Source organism: Rhopilema esculentum, chromosome 14 (assembly GCF_057945365.1).
Source record: "Rhopilema esculentum isolate cy_ngs chromosome 14, ASM5794536v1, whole genome shotgun sequence".
NCBI lineage: Eukaryota > Metazoa > Cnidaria > Scyphozoa > Rhizostomeae > Rhizostomatidae > Rhopilema > Rhopilema esculentum.
This window is the reverse complement of record NC_142828.1, coordinates 750,076-762,444: the sequence shown is the minus strand read 5'-3', so window position 1 is coordinate 762,444 and position 12,369 is coordinate 750,076. Positions and strand designations below refer to the sequence as shown.

At 36.0% G+C, this 12,369-nt stretch overlaps 1 protein-coding gene across 1 annotated transcript; it reads right to left on the bottom strand.

The window, feature by feature from the left end:
* Positions 1-2,110: 2,110 nt before the first annotated feature.
* On the bottom strand, positions 2,111-12,271 carry LOC135696113 (high affinity cationic amino acid transporter 1). The gene is made up of 5 exons (XM_065215394.2): positions 9,669-12,271; positions 7,293-7,598; positions 6,295-6,534; positions 4,789-5,166; positions 2,111-4,145 (listed from the first exon to the last, which is right to left on the bottom strand). The coding sequence occupies exons 1-5, from the start codon at positions 10,477-10,479 to the stop codon at positions 4,048-4,050; spliced, it is 1,833 nt and encodes a 610-aa protein (XP_065071466.2). The 5' UTR covers positions 10,480-12,271; the 3' UTR covers positions 2,111-4,047.
* Between the last annotated feature and the right edge of the window lie 98 nt (positions 12,272-12,369).

The window sequence follows — 12,369 nt, the reverse complement described above, 5'->3', positions numbered from 1 at the left end:
TTAAAAAATTGCCAAATTTTGAGCACCAGAATTATGTTTGAAAGCAGCATTACACCACTGTACATGATAAAAAAGGTCTGAAAATGGGCAAAAAACATGCAATTTTCTTAAAATTGATCGATTACTCAAGTTTTGTAGGACTTTCTTTTTTGGAAAAAATGTAAGGCTATAGCCTTAGAAAGATTGCCAAATTTCGAGCACCAGAATTATGTTTAAAAACAGCATTACACCACTGTACATGATAAAAAAGGTCTGGAAGTGGGCCAAAAACATGTAATTTTCTTATAATTGATCGATAAGTCAAGTTCTGTAGGACTTTCTTTTTTGGAAAGAATGTAAAGCTATAGCCTTAGAAAAATTGCCAAATTTTGAGCACCAGAATTATGTTTAAAAACAACATTATACCACTGTACATGATAGAAAAGGTCTGAAAGTGGGCAAAAAACATGCAATTTTCTTAAAATTGATCGATAACTCAAGTTTTGTAGGACTTTCTTTTTTGGAAAAAATGTAAGGCTATAGCCTTAGAAAGATTGCCAAATTTCGAGCACCAGAATTATGTTTAAAAACAGCATTACACCACTGTACATGATAAAAAAGGTCTGGAAGTGGGCCAAAAACATGTAATTTTCTTATAATTGATCGATAAGTCAAGTTCTGTAGGACTTTCTTTTTTGGAAAAAATGTAAAGCTATAGCCTTAGAAAAATTGCCAAATTTTGAGAACCAGAATTATGATTAAAAACAGCATTACACCACTGTACATGATAAAAAAGGTCTGAAAGTGGGCCAAAAACATGTAATTTTCTTATAATTGATCGATAACTCAAGTTTTGTGGGACTTCCTTTTTTGGAAAAAATGTAAGGCTATAGCCTTAGAAAAATTGCCGAATTTTGAGCACCAGAATTATGTTTAAAAACAGCATTACACCACTGTTCATGATAAAAAAGGTCTGAAAGTGGGCAAAAAACATGTAAATTTCTTATAAATAATTGATCGATAACTCAAGTTTTGTAGGACTTTCTTTTTTGGAAAAAATGTAAGGCTATAGCCTTAGAAAGATTGCCAAATTTCGAGCACCAGAATTATGTTTAAAAACAGCATTACACCACGGTACATGATAGAAAAGGTCTGAAAGTGGGCAAAAAACATGTAAATTTCTTATAAATAATTGATCGATAACTCAAGTTTTGTAGGACTTCCTTTTTTGGAAAAAATGTAAGGCTATAGCCTTAGAAAAATTGCCGAATTTTGAGCACCAGAATTATGTTTAAAAACAGCATTACACCACTGTTCATGATAAAAAAGGTCTGAAAGTGGGCAAAAAACATGTAAATTTCTTATAAATAATTGATCGATAACTCAAGTTTTGTAGGACTTTCTTTTTTGGAAAAAATGTAAGGCTATAGCCTTAGAAAGATTGCCAAATTTTGAGCACCAGAATTTTGTTTGAAAACAGCATTACACCTTCAGAAAAAAGGTTAGGCTATAGGCTGAGAGAAACTGCAACAGATGTATGTTCAAAAAGGAGTTTATTGCACTGTATCCTAGCAGAAGCAGTGAAGAGAAGTCATAAATAAGAGATTTTGCAATTAGCTAAGTAATTAAAATGGGAGGTCATGGCCAAGTACACTTTTACACAAAGAGGGGATTTGAATATGGGGGGGGGGGGGGTTACCTTTTCTGAAGTGGAAGCGTTATTGAAACTAGAACTTAGTGTCTAATTTGTTTACCGAAGAAATTAAGGGGTTTATTTTATGAAGCTTTGAGGGAAATGATTTTAAAAATATCTAAAAATTAGTAGCAGAATTTAACTTATTTTCGACATCAGAGTGCCAGCCTATACAAAAGGGTTTACGGAACCGAATAGCATTCATTTTCTGAGGTATCTGGATAAACGAGGCTGTATGATCTACCAAGTACCAAGATTCACTTATGCGATGAACAGAATACTGCAAACTCAAGACCTTTTTTCATGCAGTTAATTTGACCCACCTGAAAAGTTAAAGCCTTCATGACTTATGATAACATCACCAAATAATCTTTCTTCATATAATTTACAAAAAGGGACAACAAAGACAAAAGTTTCATCTACAAGAATAAGAACAAATTTCTATTTTGTAATATTGTAAAATCACAGTAAACTTTTCTATCAAAATGTCAAAAATTGCATTTCGTTTTTTTTTCAACCAACCGTCAGTAAACTATAGTTTTAACAAATTATAACTATAAACAACCTGTAACTTTAAAAAAACAGCTAGCTTTTATTGATCAGCTTTTACTGAATAGTTTGCTTCTCAGCTTAATCAGATAAAAAGTTTAAGAAGCGCATATTTTGAACAGCAGACCCAAGAATCATAATCACGTGGGATTCGGGTTAGTTTGCAGTGTGATTTTTAATCCAGTTTTTAATTAAAAAAGAATTATTTCTACAACCTTCAACGAGCATTCAACGTAATTAGGACATGTCAATATTTACAATTTCAGAATGAAAATGTACAAAATGCATACCATGTAACAATAAAAACATTTTCTTCGTCCCGACAAATTTTGGGAAAATATTTCGTCTTAAAAACATTTTAACAGCGGGGGCGGGGGGTTGGACGGAATATAATGAAGGGGTCCTCTTCAATTTATCCACCTTCAAAGGGGGCCGGTTAAAAATCAGTAACAAGAGGGGGGCATGAAGAATGTCCGTCAAAATTGAAAACTGTTACATCATTCAGAACAAAAATAGACTATTCTTGAATATATATGATGAATAGATGAGTAGCTGCTTTTCAGGACAAATTGTTGACTTCTCTACATGAGTCGGTCTGTCCAGAGTGAAGACATTGTCATTCGATTCAGAGCTTGAGTCTGTGAGTGGACCATTTATGCCCATAAAGCTGCATGAATTTACAATTATTTTACTTGCAGAGCTATCCTTTTCGGCCTCTGCCACATACGCAATCTTTTGCAACTAATTCTCTGCAAACAATTTTGCTTGATCTGTTGGCACACCCGTTGCTAGCAAAACTTGAGGCCAGCTATGTGCAAGTTGTCGCTTAATGGGATGGGCCAGACTGTGCCATCGCAATATGGAAAAAAAACAACTTCTTGCTCAATTTTCTTCCCTCTTAACTTCACTTTCCTCTCCTGGTAGCATGGCACAAACCAATGACAGATTCTCAGTTCAGGTTCACCTTTTCTTTTCTTAGTTTTTCTGTTGTTCCCCTTTGCACGGCGTTTTGCTCTGGCATAAATAAATGTTCTACTGAGCAAGCTAGAGGCTTGCCTTATAAATTGGTAGATAAATTTTTCTTCGTTACTTTAAATACTGAACTGTTCTTTAATTTTTTCTTAATAGGAACTCTTGTGAACTAATGTCAAATCATCTTGTGAAATCACAATAATTTTTCTCACTTTAGTAAGCTAACAATTCAAAAACTTTTGTACTATGCACAGTTCAATTTTGGAAACAAACATATTTTTTCAAAGATAAGGATCCTCAAATTGATTCTAAAGAGTTCTTGTGTCTTAGCACTGAAGAGAAACAAAAGGACACTTACAAAATCTACTCACTTATTTTGCTTTAAGCTGACAACATAGATGCACTAAGATTGCTGGAGAAAAATCTTTATCTGAACTGTGAATTTGCCATCATCAACAAATATTTTGTAATATTAATTTGTTTCTCAACGTATTCACGGTAAATTTTTCATATTATTTATGCAAAAGATTTGTGTCGTATTTTCATGTTGTAGGGGGGGGAGTTACTCTTGAATTGGGGGGGAGGGCAATATTGTAGCTGTTTGGAATTTGAGGGGGGGGGGTCAAGAAAATAACTGCACTCTTCTAAATATTTCTTCCGCCCAAACTCCCACCATTAATTATGACTGATCCGTTGGCAGGTATTGAAAATCAAAGGAGATTAAAAACAATCAGACTCAAAACTTAATCAAAAGGCTAATTTTCCAAATATAGCTAAATCTCCCAATATACAAATCGCTGCTACGTGTTAATATACTGTATTGACTAGATATTACCCAACCTGTCATGACAGCGTTAGTCTTCTTCCTTTTCAAGATTCTCGATGGTTTCGTAAAAACTGCGATCCCTCTCAGAGCTGTGAAAAACCCCATATCCAAAGTAGATTGCAAAGCCTGTAAAAACAATGCTTAAAAACTAGCGATTTCCAGATAATGTTATCAAACAAACACTGGTGGATATGTAAATCAAGTAGACGAAAGGGATAGAGCTCTGAAAGAAAACAACAAGAGGGTTACATGTGCATACGGAAAAATTCATTGCCGCTATGTAATTATTGATTGACAAACCAGAGCACGGAGCAAAATCCTTGGAGAACATAGCCGAAAGGAAAATAGTTTATACTGGAACATACCTAACGGAAAATATAACATAGCCAGGGTGACACACTAGAAAAGTAGTCATATCGGTGTTTTAAAAAAATGTCTTTAAAAACACTGAACAAGTGTGTAAGCAAAAGCTACTTGACGGTTAAAATGAGAATATTTCACCTCCAGCTTGTTACCTTCTTTTAAATCCTGTACTACGTCTTCACATATAAACGCGATCGCGAAAGTTTGGGAATGCCATCAACTTTGAAGGCCTTTACAGGTTAAAATTATTATCTCTCTTGGATAAAATGGCATATGGTGCAAATACAAAGATTTGCAACACGTATATGATACAAAGATAAATACCGTACATGGTACGCTGTAATGATATAAGTAGGTCTAGAAATAAACAATGATTGATGGAGATTCAAGAATGAATTAGTCATACCAATAGTCATCCAGACAGCGAAGCGTAGCCATGTCAGTTTGTTGAGTGACACCATCAGATAGACATTGAAGAAGATTGACAGAAAGGGCAGCAGTGGCAGGAGAGGCACTTTAAAATAGAGCTCCTGTTGATTCTGGGGCTGTTTCCAAACTATGAGAATTGTCACTACCAGCGCACCTGCCATTATGCACACCAAAGAGATGAAAATAGGGTCCTTGTTGCTGAGTTTATCGAGCCAAAAAGTCAAGATAATGCTGATTGCGGTGATTTCTAGGACACCAGCGCCCACGCAGTAAACAACAATCTGGTATGTTCTGTCGGTTGGCAACCTCACGAATACAACAGACTCAGTCTCATAATAAGGCGGTGTCTTGCACCCTGAAAAATAACATTCGACGCTCAAAGCGTGTGAAGCTTTTGTGAAGTTGCGTCGCCAGCTCGAAAAAACTGGGGTAGAGAAAAGTAAATTTTCTCGGCCTCTCCCTAAAGCCAGGGACGTAAACAAGTGGATAGTTTTGGGGGGTCGCGGAAGGTTTAAAATTCCAACTCTACTTGAGAAAATTTTTCTCTCGACCTGTTAATCTACTGAACCTACTAAATTTGTTTTTGAAAATAGCCTTATTCCAGATTTCTAGTTTCTGTATTATAACCAACATTTTACTCGCAAAAATTAGTCTTAAGCATAAAAGCACTAAAGAAGGTGAGGGAAATCTCTAAATTTTGATTAACATAAAACGAACATTTAATCCTTTCGTAAGAAGCAAAGCAACATAAAAGTCAAACAAGTATTAGATCCTTGATATATTAAATTATAAAAAGTTATATTCTTTCAAGTCAATGAACAGCGATTATATAAAATATCTTTTTTACAATAAAGAAGCATAAAGGAATTGACCATTTCATCTTTTGTTCTTGATCGAAGGAAACTTTTTACAATTTTCAGAGGGCTAAATGTTTTACATGTGTCTTACAATGTTTTAAAATGTCTTACAATGTGTTTTACAACTGAAAAGGGTGATCTGAGGGCAAGTGCGTACTCCCGATTCGTAGGATAAAACACTCTTCTTTGATCAACACGTTTCTTTGAAAAACAATTTTCTTTTATCAAATACTTTTGCTGCCTCTTCTTTGATCAATGTTTTAAGGCTTCTCATCAGCTTTATCATGGGAATTAATGATAAGATTTAAGGTGGTCTACAAAGTACAGGGGGAGCTTAGCATACACTCATTAAGAAGCTTGAAATCTGTTAAGAAGCTTCTGGCAATGAAAGATTTTTAATGTTTCAAATGAATGGGCTACTCGTAGTTTCTTGAAAAATTCCCACTTTCAATTGTTCTGATCAATACACGGTATGATTTTTTCAAAACTGCAGGCTAAATCGATTTTTACATTTAAAATTCTAAAATCTCTAAGCTATAAAATTCACGTTTGGACTGGAAAACGGTATTCATAAAAATGGTTGTATATCCGTCTGCGGTAAATTCATTGAACAAATGACGACATACCTGATGTGTGGTAACCTTCAGATCTGTCTGATGCGCTTCGAAGGAGGGGGCTTTTGGGGCTGGGGGTTCTTACTGTCTCTGGAGTCAGTGCTCTAGAAAGAACACCTTTAGAAAGCCCAACATCCGTAGGATGGTACCTCAACAGCAGGATGGATACGACCACAAACGTATATGCAATGAGGGTCCCAATTGATACCATTTCTACCAGGTCATGCAGCTTGATAAGAAGAGCCATGACAGCTACAAAAATCAAACATACAAAGAGATAGTTCAGTATTTTACAGGGAAAGTGATTTTTCGTTTGGATCGAGGGCCTAACAGTTGCTCCTCTAAGCCCTTCTTTTCCAAAGGAAAATCGAAGCGGTCTAATTGGTAATATAAAAATTGATGCATTGTTAGTTTACAATACTAACTATGACTTTTTCTGTTTAATCAGTTATGGCTTGCTATTGGAAAACATATCTAATAATATAAGAAAATGAAGGTTTTCTAGAATATGGTAATAAAAAATGCGGATAGTAATTCACTACGAAAGAAGTGATAGGATTCTTTCCTACTTATGTATCTTCGATATTTCTTACTTGGTTCTCCATTTCAAGCTGAATTTTTCCAGTTTAATACAAGAACTTAGGCTACGTTAGCACAAAAAATAGTTAGCTTCAGAATATCTAGTTTTGGTATGGATACGTAGGTGAAGACCAGACCCACTTTCAACGCTATGAATCGCGCCTGCTTATTCAGACTTTTAGTACTAGCAAGTGACAACGCAAATTGGAAGAGACCCAGTTCTTGATTGGATCCACCGGTTTTTACACGATGCAACAATGGGTCAGATCTAAACTGGGGTCCGCTCAAAAGCCTACCAAAAGTTGATCAGATAGCTGGCCATCTGACCTACGAGACATAAAACCTATAGAGTAATAAGAACGGAGATAGTAAAGACCTGATCCACTTTCTTATGTCTAAATGGGGTTTGAGAACACAAAAAACTGTCATACCTGTCAGAAATCCAGTGATAATGGTAGCTATAACCGGAGTCTCTGTTCTCTCGTTGATGCGTGCCAGCCATCTAAATATCAGGCCGTCATTCGCCATTGAGTAAAGCAGTCTTGGCATAGGCATCAGTGAAACAACTGTGGTCCCTGTTAGTCCAATCAGAGCACCAACGCTAACCAAGTACTTTGCCATGTGATTCCCTTTCTGATCAAATGCCCTGGAAAGTGCTGAGTCGCCAATGAGGTCAGAATAGTACACCATCATAGTAACCACTGCAGATACTCCAAAGTATGCCAGAAAACAAATTGCTAGAAGACATGACAACCCAAGAGCCATTAGAATCTACCGGCATTTTCAATCTCAAAAGAATTCAGTCTCCATCTAAACAACAGAGGAGCAATTGCCCCGAACGACATTCTGTTTAGACAATTTGCTGCTGTCTTCCTATCTCAACAGGCTCCTTTTTGGTAAATTTTTTCTCCACGTTTTAGGTCAAACTTATAAAAGTGTATTTTGATATATTCAGAATATCTCAGTTTGGTATAAAATTTGATACTGAAGTTGAAACATGTGTTTCTTTACTTAAAGAGATGGAAATTTGCAAGTAATGGACGAGGCACTTTAAATGACATCAAGGCCGTCGCTTGGGGGGGAGGGGTGGGTGAGCTACAAATTTACCTGATTAAAAAATAATTACCTGAAATTCTTAAGTTGCTGTCACAAACCTCTGCAATACATTTTGCCAATCTAACTGTGTGCCATATAATTGGCGACATTCATTTTAAAATGATAATAGCAGACATAGGAGAAAATTTTCGAATTTTGATGCTTCCAGTTCCCTGGAAAATTTCAGTTACTTCTAAAGCTAGGTAACAAGCAGCACTGGTTGCCAATTTAGATCCCTCTTTCCATCTTAGCATGCATTTTTAGGAAAAATGGACATAAGACACAATTTTACCTAAAGAGTGCCTGGTATTTTAGCTTTTGTGCCAAAAAGAAATCTTCAAATCTTCAAGTCATTAGTCTTTTTATCTTCCTTAATATCAAGAAGTACTATATTGCTATTTGATATTTTCAACTTATAAAAAGAATCACCTTTTGTAGCATGATAAACATTTGGAGATCTTGAATTTAATTAACCAAAACCAGCTCATTTGAATTTAATTGCAGTAGGCCACTTTATCAAGTACTGTTCAGGGTTCATGAAATGCAGGAATTTTACATTGTGTCCAAAATACTTTAAAATATCAAGAAAAAGAATTTATTCACTGACTAAGTCAAAAACAACTGGTATCTAGAAAACAGGTTGCAAGATTTGCAAAATCAAATAATGTAATTCAGTAATTCAAGTTACAGAAAAATATGTTTTGAGTGAAATGACCCTAGGAGCCCTATTCTATATAAACAAGAGTCACCAAAAGGGACTTCTTAATCCATGTACAGCTACCAACTTGCAATCTTTTATTTACATTTTTCATAAACACAAATTGGTCTGCAATGGTGGAAATTAAGCTTACTGAATGATGGGGCAAGCTTAGAAAATTTTCTGAGCTTTTTCTTCGAGCAACCTTCTGATTTTGCCATTCCTTTAAATATCCAATATTGAGGTCATTTTTCCTAGTAATGCCGGAATTTGATCCCTCCCACCACTTAGTTTTCCAAAAATAATGCCCCCAAAGCTTCATGAAAATCTTTAGTGATGTCATTGTTTTAGTTGGATATTTGTGTTAGCTCAACAAAATATATTTAGGGGCCTTGTCATTTGGGCTGGGAGCACTTTTATTAAATCCAGTAATTGTGTCATCAGCTTGTAAATCACTTTGAGGCTTGAATATCTCTATCCATCTTTTTCCTATGCTAGTAAAGTAGACTTTGGTTATAGTCACACAAAATGTGGCTTCGTAATATATGACCACCATTGGAATGGGACTGTAATGGTGCTAAATTGAATAGTTTTTCGTATTTTGGACTAAAATTTGTGTGATTGCAACTGGAAGTGTGACTTTAAGAGGAGTGAAAATAAGCAGCGTGACTGCGTTTGGCAGGGGGTATTTGTATCTTTACTCGAACATAACTAACACTATTACTAACGTTTCATTGGCACACAGTTGGTAAATATTGCCAGCACTTGAAATTCGCATTTTATGCAGAAAAGTGGCATCGGGGCTACACATACTGTCACTGATACCAAAAAAACATTTGAAAATTTGCAGTTTGTGATTTTTTTCAACATCTGAAGTTAAAATCCATTTCGAAATCTGCATCATGACAGAACAAACAGATTAACAACAAGTGTATAGTTTTAGAAATAGCAAAATAATAGTTTATAATAACTTCAAATGAATGAATTAAGAAAATATTAATCGGCTTATACTTACTTATTGTTCCAACTATCGCCACCGGAATAGATCTGCTTGGCTTGCTTGCTTCTTCACCCGATGTTGCAATGACGTCAAAGCCGATGAAAGCAAAGAAACAAGACGATGCCCCACTCACAATTCCGTTCACACCAAAGGGTGCAAAGTTCTTCCAGTTGTCAGTATCAACATAAAATGCCCCCATTGCTATCACCATGACAATCACTATAATATTCGAAATTGTACATACGTTGTTCAGCCTAGAAGTATTTTTTACACCTAGTGAAATAAAAATGGTGACGATGACACTGAAGCCACAGGCAAAAAAATCAAGAAAAGTTTCGTCGCCTAGCAGTGAGAACGTCCCAGTTTTTTCTTTTATATACTTGCTTATCTTGTGATCGAACGTAGCATCTAGGTATGAACTGAGTCCTTTGGAAACAGTTGCTGAACCTATGCCATATTCAAGCAGTAGATTCCACCCCACAACAAAGGCGCATAGTTCTCCAGCCGTGACATAAGTATAAACATATGCAGACCCTGCCTTTGGAACTCTAGCTCCAAATTCTGCATAACAAACTCCAGCTAATATTGATGCTACTGCCGCAATTAAAAATGAAACTGTAATTCCTGGACCAGCAGTGTTCCTTGCAATGTCACCTGTCAAAACATACACACCAGAACCAAGTGTACTTCCGATGCCAATCAATGTTAAGTCAAATGTTGTTAGGCACCTTCGCAAATCAGTCTTCAGTGCCCTTCGTGATGTTTCAACTTCTTTCTTTCTAGAAAACGCGTTACAGATCGTTCCACAACAGAACTTGAAGCACATTTTGAAAATGTACAAATTTTCTGGCAAAACACTCCTGAACTAGCAACTTTTTATGGGGAAATCTGAACTTCACCAAAAAATTGTCTAGGCCATATGCATCACGAGACCCGCAGTGGGGCGAGAATGCGGAAGAACCATAGGTTGTCCATACTTAAAGCTCCAATAGGAGGCTACTTTCTAGAATTCCGATTACGTTTCTTACCAGAAAACTTTCTGGAAACTTGGTGGTTTTCTTGAGAATTCTTGCTTCGATAATCATTATAGTGCTTTTCCCATCACCTGATATCTTTATGCAACGTTTAAATGCATCTTTCTTTTTTGTGTGGATGCCAGTTTATCGATCTTGTAGATTCGACAAAAACATTCCGCTCGCTCAATTTATTTTGCAAAGGCACACCAATTTTGAAACCTCTCTTTCGAGTTTCTTTTGACAACTGAAATAAACATGATTGGTTTCAGGCTTCTGGCATTACTTTGCAGCCAGCCCAGTCCTTTAAATTACGTCACCCACTTCAATCGTTGCAAGTGATCCAAAATTTTGAAGTATATTCACCTTGTTTGAAAAATTCAATTTCGATCCAGTGTCATTTAATTGACAATAGCAGTGGCCAATAGGTTTTCTATTAGCTTTAATAACAATGTAAAGTGTCACAATTTATTAAACTTTCATCCTATAAGTTATAGAAAGGTGTCAACAAACTAGTAGTCAAAGGCCCTGGATTTCATCGATATACTAACAAAAAGTTCTTATGAGGTTTGGAAACTATTGCAATTCCTACCAAAAGTCTTCGAACACTGACGTCTGTTTGTAAGATGAAATTCAGCCACCCCTCTTCTCCCACAAGGAACAATGTTGTTCTCACACAAGGAACAATGTAGATGTGACCTCCTCAACAGTGTAAATGCGATATTGCCTCACGGTCTGATAAATCTTTCAAATGAAGATCTGCTAAAAATCATCCTCTATGGCAATGAAGAATTACCACTCGAATCAAATTCGAAAATTCTCGCTGCAACGCTAAAATATATCCTGGCCTCTAAACGTTTTGAATAAATTGGTGATACCAACAACATATTTCTATATGACATATGATACAAACAGCATTTCACTAAAAAATGTTGCTTTACGGGTTAGGGAAATACCTTCTTTTGCGACACTTTTATGATATATGCTATCTTTATGTTGTTCTAGGGGTACAATTTATGAACTTTTATGAACTAGGTGTGTAAATTTATGAACTTACTTTTATGAACTACCAACGTTGTTCTAGGGGTCAGAAGTAGAAGTTTTTTTCCGAAAAGGAAAGAAAGATATAAAATGCAACGCAAATTAATGGGTGTTCCAAGTACTTTTGGCAGGCATTGCGTTCGTTAATATTTTGAAGAAGATGTACGTATGGTATGGAGAATATGTAGCACTCCCAAGAGGAAATTGAGCGCTACAGATGAAGGCAAAAGACGAAACAACGAATTAATTGACAATCGATTCACTACCAAACCCCTTTCGATCATCTTTGATCCTGACAAATGATGGGTTGGTCTATGATATTGATTTCCAGATCAAAATAACTAGAATGACGGGTTTAGATTATTAACTGGTTTCGATGTGGATATCATTTTCGATGGAAAAAGGACACTTTATCCCGGCGCATTTCGATGGCCATTCTAATTCCCGTTGGTTGGACTATACAATAGACCTATTGTTACGTATCCAATAGGACCACAGAGCCTATTGTTAACTCAGGTGGTTGACGGACAGGACATAGTGCCATTTAGTCATGATTTCTACCAAACCGGCCCGAGCCCGGATTTTGAAATGGCAAACTATTCAAAATATTAAGGATAAGGGAAACCATTGCGTGTATCTAGTTACAGCCTTCCCACAAGTCA